The sequence below is a fragment of the Cricetulus griseus genome, chromosome 3 (genome assembly GCF_003668045.3).
Source record: "Cricetulus griseus strain 17A/GY chromosome 3, alternate assembly CriGri-PICRH-1.0, whole genome shotgun sequence".
NCBI lineage: Eukaryota > Metazoa > Chordata > Mammalia > Rodentia > Cricetidae > Cricetulus > Cricetulus griseus.
The window spans coordinates 113,878,813-113,895,710 of NC_048596.1; the positions used below are offsets into that span (position 1 = coordinate 113,878,813).

Consider the following 16,898-nt stretch of genomic DNA (forward strand, 5'->3'; position numbering starts at 1 on the left):
ATAACAAACTCCAGAAGCAATTTGTTTACAGGATCTGGCTTCCCTGTTAGGCTGGGTTTGGCCACCACCTTCTATTTCTTCCCTGCATTAGGAGGCGCTGAACATTGGGGAATTAACGAATGCATTCAGTCAGCAACCAGCACCAGGTAGTTCTACCTAACTGCTTATTCCTCCTTCTCATAAGACAATGTCCTCTTGAAGAAACGATGGCTACAGCAAACTTTGGTTTTACCAAGAGTGCCTGCAAATCACAGGCTTGCCCTTGCATTTAGATATTAGAGGGGAGGGTTGTCATAAAATCCATGAGAATATGGACTACCTCAGAAGTGTATACACAAAAATATGCTAGCACAGTGGTTTGTTTCTTCCTTTGGAAGCTGTGAAATTTGAGTATTGCTTCCCCCCCCCCCCCCCCCCCCCCCCCGGCTTCTTTTATGTTTTGGTTTTTCATTGTCTACAGTGAAGAGGTGCTGTGTTTGTGAAATTGCTGGTGACAGTGATTGGAAAAATAGGCTGGAGTTGACCCACGACTCCACTGGAAAGCTAGTGGCACTCTGCTTTCAGAGTGCTTTAGCTTAGATCCCAATTTAAAAAGCAAAACGCATTTTACGCCATTTGTAGCATGCACACCTGTTATCCCAGCACTAGAAGGCAGCCAGGAAGATCTCTAGCTCAAGACCTGCCTGTGCTACGTAATGAGTTCAAGACCAGTCTGGGATATGTATCCAGATGCAGACTTAAAAACCCAACTCAAGAAAAATGGCATAAAAGTTTTCAAAACTTTTCCCCTTAGGGAGCGCTTGGAACAGTGTCCTCAAGGTTCCAGATCTGCTTTGCGGTGGACCTCATTGAAGGCGGTGGCAATGATGGGAGGGGCAGGGTGAGGTAGAGAGTGCGTAGCAGCCCAAGGCGGAACCACACACCTGCTGTGCTGTCACTTATTGGCTAGCCGGGAGGACCTTGACCAACCGGGAGCTGCCTGGTCGTCATGGCAACAGGACACGCTAACGCTGGTGTCAGGGAGGCTGACTTTCTGACTGCGCAGGGACTATGGCCCAGAACTTGTATGGTCCTGGAGTCCGGATGGGCAACTGGAATGAAGAACTCTGCCTGGAGGAGGTGCGTAGGGTGCCGCCGCATTCCTACGACCCCAGACCCTGTCCTTCATGCTCCCTCTGTGCTGCTCTGAGCACTTAGTCTCTTCTTACCCAGCCTCACCATGTTCCCCACGCACCCTTGATGAACCTCGGTAGCTCATCTGTTGTCTCTGAGCACCTAGCCTCGTTGAATGCCCCGGCTTCACGACTCCTGAACCCAGAGCAAGCACAGCTCGCTTTCTCCCGGGTTCTCTGCCTTCACCAGCTTTGTGTCGCCCCTAGGTGTTGGGAAGGTTCTGGGGTTACAAGTGTATGGGGAGGGACTTTCCATATGCTCATCCCAGTTAGGAAATTCCCCGTAGAGACGGCTGGCCTCCAAATCCCACTCCCGGTTGTTTCTGGACAGGGTAAGCTCAGGAGCCCTCTCCTTTTCTTCTCCAAGAATTTTTCTTCTCAGTTTTTTCCTAAGCACTCCACCGGGACATGCTGAGGACATTTCTGCCATCTCCACCACGATCACATTTCCTTTTGTGTTCTCAAACTTTGAACTTGAGATGCTTCCGAGGGAGAGAAAAGCTACCAGTACCTGTGCTCTGCAGCGGCTGGGCCCTGTAGTCCCGTTTACTCTGTCTTTGCATCCCCAGGAGCGCATGAGAGACTTCCTAGAGAAGAGGGAGAAGGGAGAACTTCTTTTACAGAGAAACAGAAGGCTGAAAAAGATCATCTTGAGACCGGTAATCTTAAATTCCAACACCAATTTCAAACTGCTGTCAAATTAAGTGCGAGTTTAAGCAAGGAAAATTTCTATAAGCAACTAACCATTTTTGGAAACTTAAAAAAATAATCTGAAAAGTACAGTGTTTAAAGTTCCCCAAGCTTTTAGGAACATAAAGGGAAGTTCGCCCTTAATTATGTTTACTTAATTATGTTTGCATATAAAGGGGTGGATTAATGCTTGCCCAAGTAGAGTGCCTTTCAGTTGCTGCTCACAAATGTTTAACAAGCATTGAACAAACCTACCTATGTGAATTCTGACAGCTTCGCTTGACCTTGTTTAGGGTCATTGGGAACTTGCTTGACAATACGGTAGGGAAGGACACTAAGGATTGGAGGGAGAGAGGGAGGGAGGGCATTATTGAAATGGTGCCAGTCTGAGAAAGAAAGGAGGTGCACTCGGGAGCAGCCTTGCTCTCAGCAGTGAAGGAATTGATGAGCTTATTGGAAAATTCCTGTTAAAATTGTAGATGGAACTTTCAGTATCCCAAGATGGATTTGTCCACTATGGCGACAAAGTGATGCTTGTGAATCCTGACCACCCCCGGTGGGAGGAAGCTGGCGTGTTTATGGAAGGAGACCTGTGCCTGTGTATGAGCCCCGATGAAGTTAAAGCCCAGCTATATGATGAATTTGAAACGCCCTGTGGAGTGAGTGCTGTTCGGACCACAGCACCGAATGGCAGGAATACCTTCACCATCTTGAGGTAGAGACACTCAGTGGCAGCATCGAAGTAGCTGCTTGGATTTGTAGCTTAAAAATGAGGAGACACTAATCAGTAAGTGTTTGTCTCATATGTGTGAGGACCTGATTTAGATGTCTAGAAACCCTATTAAAAAAACCAAGTGCGGTGGTCAACACTTGTAATCCCAGTACTGTGGAGGGAGAGACATGCAGATCTCTGAGCCTTGCTGGCCAGCCAGCCTAGCTTACTTGGTGAATTTCAGGCCAAATGAGACACTCTGGTATGTTTTTTTTTTTTTTTTTTTTTTTGGAAGTGAACAGCACCTGAGGAACATCACTGTGCACACACACAAACAGACAGATGGACACATATGGACACTGGGGTCAGGCAATGATGACTGCAGGCAAAGGTTATGTGAACATTTTCTGAGGTCTTGCCTTGCTTGCTCACTTGTGAAATATTGCTGAGGGCCCTTTACACAGCTATTTGCTTAAGATAGCAGGTTAACTAGCTACTTGTGATCAGTTCAAAATGTTTGCTCATGATGGTCAGATCCAGAAATATGAACTTACATTCTGCCTGGAAGAAAAGAAGGATTTTCCAAACAGTGTTACAGGAGGCTTTGTGTTCACACGAGTGCTTGCATTGTTCTCAATGCTATGTTATCTTCATTTAATGAAAGGCTCCATGAGATGGGTTTTACTCTTTTAAAATCAGTCATCTACCAGAGATTGACTTGAGGTCTTGGAAATGATCAACGGGACCTTTAGAGACATATAATCACAATTAAAACTACCACTTTGACTCTGTTGAAGGCTTTGTGACAATACTTCAGTGACAAGACTAGAGCCTGTTTTATGTACCCTTCACTTCATTTTCTTGAGTGCAGATGGTTTGTGGTAAAACATCTTAAACTTGGTGACCATTTCTGTCCCTGGAAGATTGTGAGGGAAGATTATATTAAATGCCTGCAGAAGTATAACCTTGGCTCTGTCTAAAAAAAGTCATTGCATATGACCAAAAGTTCTTAGCATGCTTAGTCCACTCTGGTTAAAGGCTATAGAGTGGGGGAGGTTCTGGATTTGATTGATGGGACAGATAGAATGGGGATATCATGTACATGCTAGCTGAATGTTGAGGCTAAAATAAAAGAACTTTTATAGCTGGCTATGGTAACCCCAGCACTCTTAGGAGGCTGAGGCAGGAAGATTTCTCCAAATTCCATGTCAGTTTGGGACTACATAGTGGGTCTAAGGCCAGCCTGAGCTTTAGTGTGAGACCGTCTCAAAACATCAAAAAACAAATAAAGACATGAATAGGTTAATGCACAAAACAGAGGAAAAAGGCTTCAAGAATATTCAAGAATATTTCAATTAATGGTACACAAATTGATGATGCGTTCCAGCACGTGATTTTCATCAGCATCTCTTGACATCATCTCAGATGACTGAGGTTTTTGCCATGGCAAGCAAAACAGACTGGAGAGGAACGTTTGTTATTTAATTTAGTATGGTATGAGAATATACGATGTAGGGGGAAATGCTGACCACGCCCGCTTGGGGGCTGGCACAGGTGACCCTGTCCACGCCCACTTGGGTGTGCTCAGAATGATGTAGCAAGGCTTTAAATATCATAGACGCATGCATGTGATCCTTTTTTCCCTCTCTCGCCTGGCTAAACAGACGAGCAGGCATCCGGTGTAAACCAGCGATGTAAACCTGGTCTCTGGCTCCGTTGTTTGAGTACTTTCCTAATAAATCATCTGTTATCAATCTAGTTCTGACTCCATTGCGTTCCACCTTAATACACTGTCAAGAAAAGTGTGGGAATGATGGTAAGGCATAGTCCTCACTCTTTCCTGCTGCTCTAACCCTCCAGTGACAGCAGAAGCAGTGATGGTGTGGGCCAAGTCCTTAGATACGGGCAGGACTTCTGCCTCGGGATAGCTGCAGGACCGGAATTCAAGACGGTGAGTCTCCTTGGGTGTGCCTATTGTCATGTATCATTCTTGTTTACCAAGATGGCCAATAACTACCCCCAGAAGGGGCTGTGTAGATGAGGATCTCATTTTTGCTGTCACTGTGCATTCAGTTTGTGGGTTCCACTGGGCATTTTGTACCTGATTCTTTCCTCTTAACTTTGTAAATAACAAAGCAAACAAGCAAACAGCACCCCCAGCCTTAAGAGCTAAGGAATGAAGGGAGGAAAATCTTTTTAGTAAACAGCTGTCATTTGGCGAAAGTTTATACCACTTTAAATAGTAAATTAAATAATTCAGTTTACTGACATTTGTCACATGCCACCAGTTCCAGCAAGTTATACATTGCCAGACTAATCTTGAACTTCTGGACTCAAAGTGATGCTTGTGTTTCAGCACTTTGTCAAATATATGAGACAATAGGCATGGATCATTTTGTCCAGCTCTGGCATCTTAAGCTTTTGCTTAGCAACTATGTTTTTTTTTCCCTAAGAAGTAATAAGGACACTACGGGTTAGTAGATACCAGGAAGCTTGAGTCTCTGAGATCCTCCTTTACTTTGGAGATAATATATAGGTCAGGTATGGTGGCACACACCTATAAACTCAGTACTTGAGAGTTGAGGGTGGAGGATTGCCATGATTTTGAGACTCATCTGGACTATAGAGTGAGACTTATATCCACAAAACAAAGCGGACAACAGAAACAGATAAACTCATGCTTGAATTTCATATACAAACTATGTAATAGGGATTTGTGTAAATTAACTGTTTGAGTCAGTGACTCATAAAATTTGAGCACTGTGCCAGGAAATGCTGTAATTGCCTTACACATGTTAACTCAGTTTTTTTTTCTTTCAAGTGAGTCTTTGACATAAGAACACCGGGAGAATAGAAGTTCAGCTATGCATTGTTATGGTTTGAATGTAAAATGTCCCTCCATAGTCTTCGGTGTTTGAACACTGAGTTTCCAACTGGCAATGCTCTTTTGGGAGTTGGGGACCACATGGAGGAAGTGATTTGCAGTGGGGGGAAGGCCTATGTTCTGGTCTAACCTCTTGGTCCATCAAAACTTAACCAGTGGCCCCATATGCACAGCCGCAGCCATAAACTGTTGGTACTGCCAAGCCTTCCCCACCATGAAAGATTAACTCCTTAAACTGTGAACCCAAAGAAGCCCTTCCCCTTGCAAGCTGTGTCTTATCAGGATTTGATAACTGCAATTAGAAAAAAATGAGACCAACAGGAGATTCCAGTACTGTCTGATATGGCATTGTATCATAAGGTTTTTGGTACCACTATGCCAAACCAAGGATGCCAGTCAAACTATGCCATGTGTAGGTGTCGATCTGCAACCTGAGTTTAATCTCTTCTGTTGGTCTTCCTTTTCAGCTCAGTCTGGCCTTGAACTAGTGATCTTGCCTCAGCCTTCTGAATACTGTGGTTATAGGTGTGTGCTACCATACCTAACTAATTTGGTTTGTTATTCTAATTTCTATCACGTATGAAGTTCTGGTATGTATGTATGTATGTATGTATGTATGTATGTATGTATGTATGTGTGTGTAAATGCTTAAAGTTCACCCCCCCTCAAACCCTAGTTATTGAGTCTATCTTCAGAATAGGGTTTTTTTTGGATATAGAATTACTGATCTCAAGAATGTGAATACAATTAGAAGTATTGAAAGCTGGGCATAGTGACACACCCCTATAATTTTAGTACTTGGGGTGCTGAAGCAGGAGGATTGCCACAAATTCCAGGTCAGCCTATGTTTCAGAGAGCGATCCTGGTTTGTTTGTTTTTTTCTTTTTTTAAAGATGTAACCAGTTCTTTCTTAATACACTGTGCCAGTTTGTACTCTCAGCAACAGTAAATACATATGACACTAAAATGTGACAAACATCACAATTTAAATCTTTGGACAATTTAATCTTATGGACAAACAGGAAAGGGTATGTAATGTGGTAGTACCTGTTTCCAACCCTGTACATTTGCCTTCCTCCCCTCTCCTATATTCTCACTTTTCCTCCCTCTCTTTGCTTTTCTCACACTTTTGCCCTGGGGTCCATATGTTCTTTGTCTCTGTACTGCCCTTTTGATGGATGATTGCATTTTCATATTTGTTGCTAATATTACCTCCCCCAATTTAAATTGTAGTTGCTTTAATGGCATTTTTGAGATAAATCTGTCAGTTTTCCTTTGAAGTTATTTCTTTGTGTGCACACACACACACATAGGACATCATTTAAGAGTCAGTTTTCACTTTCTACCTTGTTTGAGGCAGGGTCTTTCTCGTTTCTCACACTATATATTTCAGGCTAGGTGGAGCACGGATTCCAGGCAATTCTCTTATCTCTCCCTCCCATCTTAACATAGGGCTGCTGGGATTGCAGATGTACATACTACTGCACCTAGCTGTTTCTTGTGGCTTTCTTGGATGCAAATGCAGGCCGTCAGGCTTGTGTATGGGCTGCTTTTGTCTGTGGAGGCATCTTCTTTTTTTTAAGTAAATTTTTATTTAAATTAAAAACAATCTTATTTTACATACCAGTTTCCTCTTCCTCCCATTCTCCCATGCCTATCTTCTTAGCCCCTCCTCCATTGCTTTTCTTTTTAAGATTTAGAATGTTAAAGATCTGATACAAAGCAAAACAAATATTAATTTCTACATGTTTACAGTTTGGCATTTGTTTAAATTTAGTCTTTAATACATTTGAGATTTATTTTGGTGAAGGGTTTTGTACTCGGGTTCCCCAAATGACCATCCATCTCACATGTTAGCTCTCTAATAATTCTCCCTCCTGTCACACTGTGTTTCCCTAAGCATATATTAAATTATCCTGTGCACTACACACTCTTCCTGAATATTCTATTTTGATCCACTGAAATCATCTATTTTTACTCCAGGACTATAGTGTTATAATTATACAAAGCTGTAATACACTTTGACAGATCTTTGTTTCCCCCCCATTATCTTTCTTTGTCTGGATTACATTAGGAATTGATCTTTGACTTAAGTGCAATAATTATCTTTTCCAGGCCCTCTGCCTATGCACGGAAAAGTCACTTTGTGTTGGTTGGCACTGTAAAACTGAGTGCTTTTTTATTAACAACTTTGAAATTTTAACTCTTGTAAGGCATCTCTCAACTTCTCTCAGGAAGGCATTTTAGCTCTTAGTCAGGTTTTATGAGTGGCTTCACATGGTTGGAGCACTGGCCTTAATGCTGTTACTCCTTGCTGTCTGCTTTTGAATGTCACTGCAGCAAAGCCCCTGTCCATCCAGGGCCGGCTCATCCTCTCTCCATAGTACACTTCCACCATCTTTTCATTCTTAGTGTCAGCGGTGGGCCAGGTCTCATTGGTTTGATCTGGCTTCTGAGGGACAACTCTAGCATAGGAGATCCTCTCATTAGGTCTCGTAACCCACCTTGGGAATCTTCTGTCACACAGGGGACAGTCAACATCCAGAGGGTCACAAGATACCTCTCTTATCCACAGCCCATCATCCCTCTTTCTGGGTAGAAAATGTACAGAATGTTATAACTCGCTTATGCCTTCCTTGCTATACCTCTCGCACAACTTAATAGAAAAAACACCCACAAAAGGGCCAAAGCGATGGCTCAATGTTTGCTTTTATAGAAGACCTGGCCTCATTTCTCAGCACACACATGGTGGAACACAAACAGCCCCAGAGGATCTGAAATCCTCTTCTGACCTCAGCAGGCATCAGACATGCACATAGCATATACACATACATGCTGACAAAATACTCATATGCATAAATAAAATAAATCTAAAGTTTTTGAACACACTAAAAACTTGTTAAGAGACAGAGAAACCACCTTCATGTTCATGGTGGGGGTGAACAAGCAAAGAGCTAACTAAGACAGAACATCCTGGACTTCCAGCAGGATGGGATGGCTCTTGAGAACATGTAGCCATGCAGCTGATCTCTATTCCCAATGGGAACATGGGTTCCAGATGAGTGATGGCTCCAGGCTGAAGAGTACTTCATCTCAGGTGTCCAGTTCAGCAATGTTATTTATAGTGCATAAGATACAGGCCCAGGGCCCATGCTTTGGAGGAGAATGGGAACAGGAAAAGGAGTGTGGGAAATGTCTAATTTTTCTATTGCTGAGACAAAACACCAAGACCAAGGCAAAATAAAAGAAAGCATTTTAATTTGGAGGTTCATGGTTTCAGAGTGTTAAGGGACCATGGCAAACATGGTAGGGAAAATGACATCAGGTAGGCAGAGATGCTTCTGGAACAGTAACTGAGAGCTTCTATGTGATCTTTAAGCAGAAATCAGAAAGATAGAGAGCTAACTGAGAATGCTGTGGGCTTTTGAATCCTCAAAGCCCATCCCCAGTGACACACCTCTTCCAACAAGACCACACCTCCTAATCCTTCCCAGGCAGTTCCACCAACTGGGGACCATGTCTTCAAACATATGAGCATGGGGACCATTTTCACTCAAACCATCACAGGAAAGAAGAAGGGTACAGGGAGGGAGGGAGATAGGAGGGAAATATTATTCTGACAATGTATTTCTAAGGAAGGGGAGAGTTGTGCTTTCTTACAGGATGGGTAGGAAAAGGGTTCTAGAAACTGCTTTTGTGCCTGCTTTCTGTGCAGGCCCATTGGCTTTCTTGGTAGCCGTGACTCATATCATGTGCTGTTTCCAGCTGTATTTATCAAGTGACCACAGGACCCTTCTGAAGTCTGCTAAGAAGTCCTGCCTCCAGGAGGTGACTCTGACAGACGAGGTCTCCCATCTGAACAGCTGGCAGGCTACCTTCCTCGACCCCCAGCTGCGCCTGGAATATGAAGGCTACCCAGTCAGGGTGAGCTCGGCATGTGGGACACTGGGGCCTGGGGTCTGTGAAAGGAAGGGCTGTGGCTCACACCTGCTGATCAAGTGGAGGCTCACTGTAGCTTCAATAGCAAGAAGACTCTCTTTTTCTTTCATTATAACTTAAATGAGGACAGCACTGGCTTGTTCTGAGGTAGCACTCTGCACTCCTGTCTCTCAACCCTGGCTGCAGGTTAGACTCAACCACCAGAGCAGTAAAAAGACCCAGGGTCCCTGGGCACTCCCAACACCTACCCACTCCCTCCCTCCTTCCCCCTTCCCTCTCTTCCTTCCTCCTTCCCTCCCCCCATCTCCTCCTTCCTGTCCCCTCTCCTCCCTTCCTCCCTCTTTCCTCCCTGCCTCCTTCCTTCCTTCCTTCCTTCCTTCCTTCCTTCCTTCCTTCCTTCCTCCCTCCCTCCCTCCCCCTCTCTTTTTTTCTCTCTTTCTCTCTCTCTCTTTCTTTCTTTCCCTATGTATTCCTCTCCTGTCCTCCATTTGTTTTTCTTCTGCTCTCCTTTATCTCCTTCCTTCCTCTCTCCTTCTCTTTCTCTCCTCCCTTCTCCACCCCCCTTTCTTTGCTCATACTGTAGGCCAGGCTGGCCTGAGATTCTCCATTTTTTCAAGCATCAGAATAGGCACCACTTTGCTTGACCTAAGTTCTCATCTGGGAAGCTGAGAAACAGGATGGAGGCAGCAAGCTGCTACTGAGGCAGACACAGTCCCTGATCACTCTTGTTTTAGACTCTGGGCCAAGTGTGACAGAGCATGAAGCAGGATCCTTTTGGGAGGTTCCCATGGGAACAGAGCAAGCTTGCTGCCTCTGCCTCTCAAATACGAGATGTGGGCTACATACCGAAAGAGGCATCTGTTATATGGAGAGGGAGGACTTACTAGGAATCACTGGAAGTGTCTGGCTTGGATTGGCCATGGGAGGGGCTACAGTCACAGGTTCCTCTGAATCTGCTCCACACAGTGGGTCCATTTGTTCAAAGCTCTGGCAGGGAACCCCAGATGTACAGGGTGGATGGTGGTCACCTTATCCATAATGAAGGAACCTCAGCAGAATTTTCTCTGTAGCCATCCTCTCCTAGCTTGGCTTTCCTAGGATGGTGGTCGCTACAGTCTTCATTTTCTCTAGTTAGTGCCCCTGTAAGTTAGAGTTGTTCATGATATCCCTGTAGGGTTGATTGAAGGACCAGCAGGTTAGTTTGCATGAGCAGCAGCCAGCTCATTGTGGTCAGCGGCCCGTAGCTGTGCTTCTTCATAGGAGTAGTGTGGGTGCAGGAATTCTTTGCTCCATGGTCCCAGGCAGGTCCCTGAACCTCACTCAAGCAAGCTTGCATATCTGCCAAACAGAGAGCCCAGAACCCAACTCCCCTCCCCCCTCCCCCAACACACGAAGCTACCTCACACATGCTATTGCTGTCTCAGCAGAACTCCAGCTGCACTTATGGCTGAGCAGGCTGGGTATGTCAGCTGTTGAGGCGAGGGCAAATGTATTTTGGGGATGTGAGATGCCTCAAGCAAGTGCTGCCAAAAAGGATCCTGAGAGATTTTGGTCAGGCAGGTTTGGAGATAGCTTCAGCAGTGGGGCATTGCTGGGGCTTCGAAGCTGCCAGGAAGGCGAGGGAGATCTTACAACTGAGCATGCCAGTAACTTCTCTCCCAAGGGCGAGCAGACAGGAGCCAACTGAGAGTATTGATAAAGAAAAAAAAAATCCTGGGTATGCCTGTCTGCTGGGAATTTTCTGGCTTGGTCAATGCTCATGTTTTGTTGGTTCATTTATGACTGGGTGGTCTTGGTCCTATCCAGACCCACTATGATCATAGTGACCTTAACTGATGTGGAGTTCTGTTACATGGATTCTGCTCACCAGGAGGGCTTAGCCTTGGGTACCAGACCAACTCATATGCCAGGGGCTGCCATTTTTCCTTCTGGTGGTACTCATCTTACAAGAGTCAGGGTAATAAGATAGTATTTTTTTGGCCAGCTATGGTAGCTCACATCTGAGGCAAGAGGATCATGAGTTCTAGGCTAGCTTGGGATATACAGTCAAGTCTCTGTCCCCAGCAAGTTATTTTTTTCTAATTATAAACACTATATATATATATATATATATGTATGTATATTTACTTTCAGAGTCATTAAAGTACAAATATTAAAATCACCAGTATTAGCTCAATCTTCCAGAAGTAACCACTTTGTTTATTATTTTCCTATACATATGAATATATATACATATACATATATATGTGTATATATGTACACATACACAGATTCCAGAATGATATCCTGAGTAGCACAGAGATGTCTCAGTGGGTGGAGTCCTGCACACTGCTGCACAAGTGTGAGGACCTGAGTTTTGATCCCAGCACCCATGTAAAAGGCAGGTGAAGTCCAATGTACCCTGTAATCCTAGTGCTGGGAGGCAGAGGCTGAAGGATTCCTAGGGCTTTCTGTCCAGTCAGTCTAGCTGGTCATCTCCAGGGTCACTGAGGGATCCTTCCTCAAAGAATAAGGTAGAATACAGTGGAGAGATACCCAGTGTCTCTTCTGGCCTCCACATACAAGAACACATTGGTACAAGGCATATCCACACAAACGTGTATGCCTACCACACACACAAATAGGAACTGTTGAATATTTACGCACACATGTGTATTCTTAACACCATTAACCGTATTTCACATTGTCAAAAATCTTCTTCAATATGACTGAGTAATTATTCTACCATGTAGATATCTACCATAATTCATTTCATCAAACCCATCATGGTCCCTCAGCCTTGTAGACTATATATGTACTACATTGAAATGAATGTTAATATTTTCTAGATTTTTGCTTCTGGGAAATCAGACAGAATGCTAATAATACTCTCTTTTCCTATCCTGTAAAGGCAAATGAAAAACTTGTCATCTATCATCGTCATACAAACCGAGCCCTGGCAACCCATCGGCATCTCTCCTTAAGGTATCGCATTGCTGGGTGCAGAATAGAATGCCATAGCTGGTCAGGTCATTCGTGTAAAAGCAGAGATGTCACTAAGAGTCTGTGTCTAGTCATTTGAGGTAAAGGTCTTTAGGTATTGAATTAAGAACAATAACATTGATTTAGTTTTATCACTAAGGTTTATAAAAATTATTTAAAAGAAAAGACCAATTTTTGTTTCCATTTATTGTTGACAACATCTACTCTTTTTTTAAAAATTTATTTATTAGTTCTAGTTAGGGAACAAGCTTGTTTCACATGTAAGTCTCTTCTCCCTCTCCCTCCCCTCACCCCCAGCCCACCCCCCCCCATCCACCCACCACTCCCCAGGCAGGGTAGGGCCCTCAACGGGGGCTCTGCAAAGTCCACCAAATCTTCCTGTGCTGGTCCTGGGCCCTTCCCCATGTGTCCAGGGCTAGAGTGTAACCCTTCATGTGGGATGGGCTCTCAAAGTCCCTTCTTGCACCAGGGAAAAATACTAATCCACTACCAGAGGTTCCCTGGAGTGCAGAGGCCTCCTTATTGACATCCAGACAACATCTACTCTTAAGCATGCTAAACAAGTCAAATGTTTGAAAATACTTGTTAATGCTCAACATTGTTTGAATATTTCTGCTCAAAGATAATCACTTAGTTGGTCCATCAAATATCTCATTTTGTCAAGTGATATTTTATTTTATAATTCATAAAGAGGTTATTACATTGATTAAGACAGTCAAAAGACAAAATTTAGCTTAAATTCAGGGGTGGTCCATATGTTTATCATCTTGATTGGTCTAAATTTAAAATCCAACAGACTTGATTTTGCAAATACTTATTTTTAACACTAAAGAAGCTTAATGTATTGTATTTGGGTAACACTTTGTCAGAGATACCTACCATGCCTACACATTATCTATTGACTGGAATTATAACTGACACTTTTAAGTATCATAATTATGAATTGTGATACTGAAATTCTGCTTTGTGTAGAACTTTGATGTTGTTATTCAGTAAAGTCTTTCCTGATGGGACCCTATGTGCCAAAACCTCTGCAAACGAGTGAAATATTCCTACAAATGTACCACATTTTAGGGGCTCTATTGGGCTTTATACAGTGGTCTGATGCAAGAGGAATTTTCTAGGAGGGATGAACAAATGTTCCTGAGCACTGTCACTCAGTTTCTGACTGGAATCCATTCCTTTTTGCTCCAGGACCTATTTTGGGAAGGAAGTTGAGGTTGCAGCTCATACGCATATGGATTCACGCAGAGTTGAAAAGCCCAGGAACCACTGGATGCTAGTTACTGGGAATCCCAGGAACAAGTCGACCACCATGCTGGACCTCCCCAAGCCACCCTCAGATGATACCCGTGCCGTGGAGCAGGTCATGGGCATCAACACATAGTGACACACCAGGCATACATGTGGCCTCTCAGGCTCTGCTCTCATCACTTGTAGGTCTTAAAAGAAATGAATAATCTTGGTTGTGCCCTAAGCAGTTTTTCAGTAGGGCGCAGAACTCCCTGAACCCAGTAGTAAAAGAAATACCTTATGAAACTTATTGAATTAGTGATGGGGAGCCAACCTGTAGGGGGTAAATAGTGTTTGAAAATAATAGTATTTGCAGTAATCAGCTTTTGTTGATATCCTAATTATGAAGAACTCAGTGCCTCCACTCAGAATCCCTTGATTCAAAGGTCCTGCAAGGTCTAGTCTCCTTTCCAAGGATGTGTGTATGTAATAAAAATGTCAGAAGTTTATGGATGTTTTGGCATTGCTCTTTCACCCCCAATTTTCTTCCATGTGGAACAATGTGTAGTTTTAAGCTGTTAGCTCTGCCTTGGAATTAAAAATTACCCTGTCTTTGTCTTTGTAATCCTGAGTGCTGGGATTACAGCCATGCACTGTGTTCTGAAAGACATCATACTTTTGTTTCAGCCTCCAACCTGGGATGTCAGGCCCTCTACTCTACTGTAGCTATGATCTTATAATGACTTTCATACTGCAGAATCCCTTTACCTCTAGTGAATCTTTGTAACTGACTCAGTCATGATGTCATCTACGTGATAATGAAGGTCCCAGAAATGGGGCTGGAGAGATGGCTTTGTGATTAAATCTGCACACTGCTTGCTCTTCCAGAGGATCTGAGTTGGGCTCTCAGCATCCATGCTAGGGGGCTGGCAACTGCCTGTAATTCCAGCTCCAGGAGAGCTGGTGCCCTCTTCTGATCTTCCAAGGCACTGCCCTCACGTGCACAACCTCTCCCTGACATACTGATGCACATAACTAAAAATGAATTCAAAAGGAAAAGTCTGGACAGAATGAATGTATGTCCTTTCATTTATTTGTTCAACTACTCATTCTGCCTTTCATATATGTAAGATATTATAGTAGGACAAATAGCTCTCCCAGTCTCGTAGGTGTAAGGCTATCCCCAAAGAATTGCATTGAGTGGTAGAAAGTAGGTTACAGTAGGTTTTATGTAGGCTAACTTGGCCTGGAGCACACTTCAAGGAGCTGGCATTGGCACCAAAGGCTGAGTGGCCTGTCTGTGTGCTGGAGTCACCTCGGGGAACAGTCACAGTCACCAATGTCAGGACCCTACATAGACATCTCGATTCAAAGCCAGGGTCAGCCTGGGCAGTGAGTTTCATCAGTGATGCTCAGATGGGTCGTGGGCTTCAAGAGGAGATGACAAAGTAACGGTTCCTTGAGGTGGCCTTTGTCAGCGGGTGCCAACCTGGCTATGTATTCCAGCATCTGAAGATCTTTGGCAACACCTGTGCCCAGGCTGTACTTCGTACTACCAAACCAGAGCTTCTGGGGTAGAGCTTTAAAATGTACATGCTTGGGCACATCTTCTGAGAGCCTCGTTTGGTTTACTTTGGGTAGAGTCCCAATTCCCGTATTGTAAGTTTGTTAAAAAGTATTTTTATTGTACATGCATGGGTGTTTTGACTGCCTTATTTATATGTCTGTGCACCACATGTATGTATTACCCATGAAGGACAGAAGAGGGCATCAGATCCTCTGGTATTGGAGTTAAAGATTGTGAGTGCTGGGAATTGAACCTCTGGAAGAGCAGAAAGTGCTCTTTAACTCTGAGTCATCTCTGCAGTCGACAGAATCTGTATTAAAAAAAAAAAACACAACTTGCTAGTTTATTTTAAGGATAGAGTCACTATCTTGGGAGAGGAGGGTAATGTGAGCTTGTAGTTCTCCAAGGGCAAAGGCAGGCAGGTAGAGTTGGTCCACCTGTCTATCTGGGGAAGACATTCTGAAATAGCCAAAATCATCTTCAAACATAGCAATCAATGTTGGCCTAATCTCACTCCCATCACAAGGGCATCTTAACCCCTACTGCCAAGGTATGTCAATACTTACCTTGAGGTCATTCGTGTGTGTGTGTGTGTGTGTGTGTGTGTGTGTGTGTGTGTGTGTGTGTGTGTAAGAAAATCTTGGGCCTCCATGCACAGCTCAGTAGTAGAGTGCTTGGCGAACATACAGAAACCATAGGTTTGGGCACTCAGAACTGGGGGATGGGAGATAAAAGTGAACCCTGTATCTCTCGTACATGGAATGTGTCACTAAAAGAACAGGAACACCTTAGAACTGAGCTTGTTACCTGTGTCACCTCAGTATTGCCTGTTACAATAATCCTACATTCTTTTAAAGGACCTTTATGCTTTCATTATTTGTCACCAGTCTGTGGTGTTATATATTCATGGCAAATCCACACAGCTCCAAGAAGCAGAACTGGGGCTTTCCTTCTAGACTCTGTTTTGAGATAAAGGGTTATAAAGTATAGCATCCTTGATTATTTTGGCTCAGGTAATTCTTTGTCACAGGGCTGTCTTGAGCCTTGTTTGTCAGCATTTCTGGACTTCACACACTAAATGACAGTAGCAGTGTTCCACTTGTGACAACCAAAGACATCACACTCACTGTGAGGAGACCAGAACCGGGCTACCCGGTATGCTGCTGTATGTTGTATGCAGCAGCAGCTTTCAGGCTGAATGTCCTTAGCTTCCTGTGTCAAGCAATGGAACTTGAATTGTATCTTGCAGGTGATAGTTTTGGGAGAGATTGGAGACATAAGCTCATGATGTTGCTTTAGAAAGATTGTAATGCAGGGATCAGGAAGAATGGGACCATGGGGGTTTTGAATTAAGGCAGTGTTAAGAGTGGAGATAAGGCATGGGCTAGAGAGGCCCCAGAGAAAGACAGGGCTTCCCAACTCAGTGGATAAAGACTAACAGAAGACGGAGAAGAAGAGAGAGAGGAAGAGGAGGGAGAGGTGGTAGGGGAGGAAGAGCACACCATTGCTGAGAACCAAGCATAGACGGAAGGGCCTGTGTTCAGGGAAGGTGACATGGTTGTCTGGAGATATTAGGCCCAAGGTAGAGGCTGCTTCCCTCCAGATACAGTGGCATCATCTTCTGATAGTCCTCAAGTCCTTGGTCAGTGGTAGCAAATTCAAGTTCAGGACTGAGTGGGACCTTCGCTTCCTTCAGTAGGGACAGAAGACAAGTGCAGA

The 16,898-nt window shown here is 43.9% G+C and overlaps 1 protein-coding gene across 2 annotated transcripts; it reads left to right on the forward strand.

The window, feature by feature from the left end:
* Positions 1-849: 849 nt before the first annotated feature.
* On the forward strand, positions 850-14,141 carry Cfap161 (cilia and flagella associated protein 161). Of its 2 annotated transcripts, none has more exons than XM_027407561.2 (7): positions 850-1,119; positions 1,742-1,831; positions 2,342-2,577; positions 4,435-4,525; positions 9,224-9,382; positions 12,288-12,361; positions 13,574-14,141. In XM_027407561.2, the coding sequence occupies exons 1-7, from the start codon at positions 1,051-1,053 to the stop codon at positions 13,764-13,766; spliced, it is 912 nt and encodes a 303-aa protein (XP_027263362.1). In that variant the 5' UTR covers positions 850-1,050; the 3' UTR covers positions 13,767-14,141. The 2 variants fall into 2 exon arrangements, with proteins under 2 accessions (XP_027263362.1, XP_035297251.1); XM_035441360.1 differs by having other exon boundaries at positions 4,441-4,525.
* Positions 14,142-16,898: the final 2,757 nt, after the last annotated feature.

What these genes read in the sequence shown, in the direction of transcription:
- Cfap161 (XM_027407561.2), top strand. Translation starts at nt 1,051, where the DNA reads ATGGCCCAGAACTTGTATGGTCCTGGAGTCCGGATGGGCAACTGGAAT. An exon ending in AAAAGATCATCTTGAGACCG is followed by an intron (nt 1,832 to 2,341) that starts GTAATCTTAAAT and finishes TTAAAATTGTAG; the next exon opens with ATGGAACTTTCAGTATCCCA. An exon ending in CAGGACCGGAATTCAAGACG is followed by an intron (nt 4,526 to 9,223) that starts GTGAGTCTCCTT and finishes TGCTGTTTCCAG; the next exon opens with CTGTATTTATCAAGTGACCA.